The sequence below is a fragment of the Notothenia coriiceps genome, unplaced genomic scaffold (assembly GCF_000735185.1).
Source record: "Notothenia coriiceps isolate Sejong01 unplaced genomic scaffold, NC01 NC01_scaffold00026187, whole genome shotgun sequence".
Lineage (NCBI taxonomy): Eukaryota > Metazoa > Chordata > Actinopteri > Perciformes > Nototheniidae > Notothenia > Notothenia coriiceps.
In genome coordinates this window covers 1-1600 of record NW_011358888.1, presented here as the reverse complement: position 1 = coordinate 1600, position 1600 = coordinate 1, and the positions used below count along the sequence as shown (strand labels likewise).

General features: G+C 47.4%; 1 protein-coding gene across 1 annotated transcript; it reads left to right on the top strand.

The window, feature by feature from the left end:
• The first annotated feature begins 399 nt into the window (after nt 1-399).
• Nucleotides 400-1474, top strand: LOC104956630 (gamma-crystallin M3-like). Its single transcript, XM_010784144.1, has 2 exons — nt 400-639; nt 1153-1474. The coding sequence occupies exons 1-2, from the start codon at nt 610-612 to the stop codon at nt 1426-1428; spliced, it is 306 nt and encodes a 101-aa protein (XP_010782446.1). The 5' UTR covers nt 400-609; the 3' UTR covers nt 1429-1474.
• Nucleotides 1475-1600: the final 126 nt, after the last annotated feature.

The following is a 1600-nucleotide window of genomic DNA, read 5'->3' as shown; positions in this document are numbered from 1 at the left end:
TCCATACATCTGCAGGCAGTCTGTAAGGGCAATCCGACAAACCACACAGCTCTAGTTTACGCTGGTAACGACCTAGAGCACACCCCTCAAGTCCAGAGATGTAATCCGAAGACATGCAGTGATTTCTTCAGTCGTTAATTCAGAAAAAAAACCTAGTGCGCTCTGCCTGGCTACGTTAGCTAGCTATTTATATTTGCACCTCCAGGAAAATGGCGTATTTCGCGCGTTGCATTGTGGCTAGCTCGTGACGTCACTGTGTGTGAAAGAATCTACAAACAAAGAGTCGATATTTTTCTAAAACCATTTAGTGCTTCACAGAATAAAATACACAACGGCTGTAGCCTGTTTTAGGAGTGGTACAGTGTGTAGGTGTGTGTGTGTGTGTGTGTGTGTGTGTGTGTGTGTGTGTGTGTGTGTGTGTGTGTGTGTGTGTGTGTGTGTGTGTGTGTCCCTTTGTGTGCAGTTTCTAAGAGAAATGCCGAATGCTGAGAGTCTCTTTTTGAGTCCTGCTGACTCAGGCTGTTTGCACAAAGGCCTTCAGCTGCTCAGGTGCTATAAAGAGCAGCAGCTGCTGCACAGGTAACGCACAGCAGCAACCAGCAGAGCAACATGACTTCCAGCAGCATGAACATGGGCAGGGTGAGACTCAACACACACAGAGACAGCCTTTAATAATAATAATAATTCATTACATTTAGTTTAACCTTCCCTTCTGATGCTCTGTAAACACTTTAAACATCTGAAACTTGTATCTGTCAAAGAGAAACACTGTTTAATGTCTCCGTATGAGACACATTACATTACATGTTAGACGCTTTTAACCAAAGCGACTTACGTACTCATTACTGTGGACAATCCCCACAGGAGCAATTTGGGGTGAAGTGCCTTGCCCAGGGACACAACGACATGCGGATGGCAGTGGGGTTCGAACCTCTGCCCCCCTGATAAGAACACAAACGCACTTAACCACTGCGCCACACATAACCCTAACCAACCTGTAGCTGTAACGCTGAAAAGTTACCCGACTGATGAAGGGACGTCAGTGTGTAGATCTGATGGAGCAGAGTGTGTGTAGATCTGATGGAGCACAGAGTGTGTTCTCGATGATGATTGGTGGATAACATACCCCCCCCCTCCCCCCTTCGTCTGCAGGTGGTGTTCTTCGAGGACAGGAACTTCCAGGGTCGTTCCTATGAGAGCAGCAGCGACTGCGCTGACATGTCTTCCTACCTGAACAGGTGTCAGTCCTGCAAGGTGGAGCGTGGCTGCTTCATGGTGTACGACCGCACCAACTACATGGGCAACCAGTTCTTCCTGAAGAGGGGAGACTACTCCGACTACCAGAGCATGATGGGCATGAGCGACTGCATCAAGTCCTGCCGCATGATCCCCATGGTGAGCACTCAGCCAATCACAGCACAGCACTGACCAATCAGAGTCCAGTCTCTTATAAAGCAGGTCAAATACTGGCAGCCATGTTTAAAGGTCTCCTATTATACTATTTTTAGGCATATATTATAGGTCTCAGATATATAAAAACCATGTCCCTGAAGTGTTTTGCTCCAAATACCAAACAGATCCTTGTAGCCCCCCCACCCCC

Excerpts from the sequence above, each read along its gene's own strand:
- LOC104956630 (XM_010784144.1), top strand. The coding sequence starts at position 610 with ATGACTTCCAGCAGCATGAACATGGGCAGG. Across the intron at positions 640-1,152 it reads GCAGCATGAACATGGGCAGG|GTGGTGTTCTTCGAGGACAG; the intron begins GTGAGACTCAAC and ends CTTCGTCTGCAG.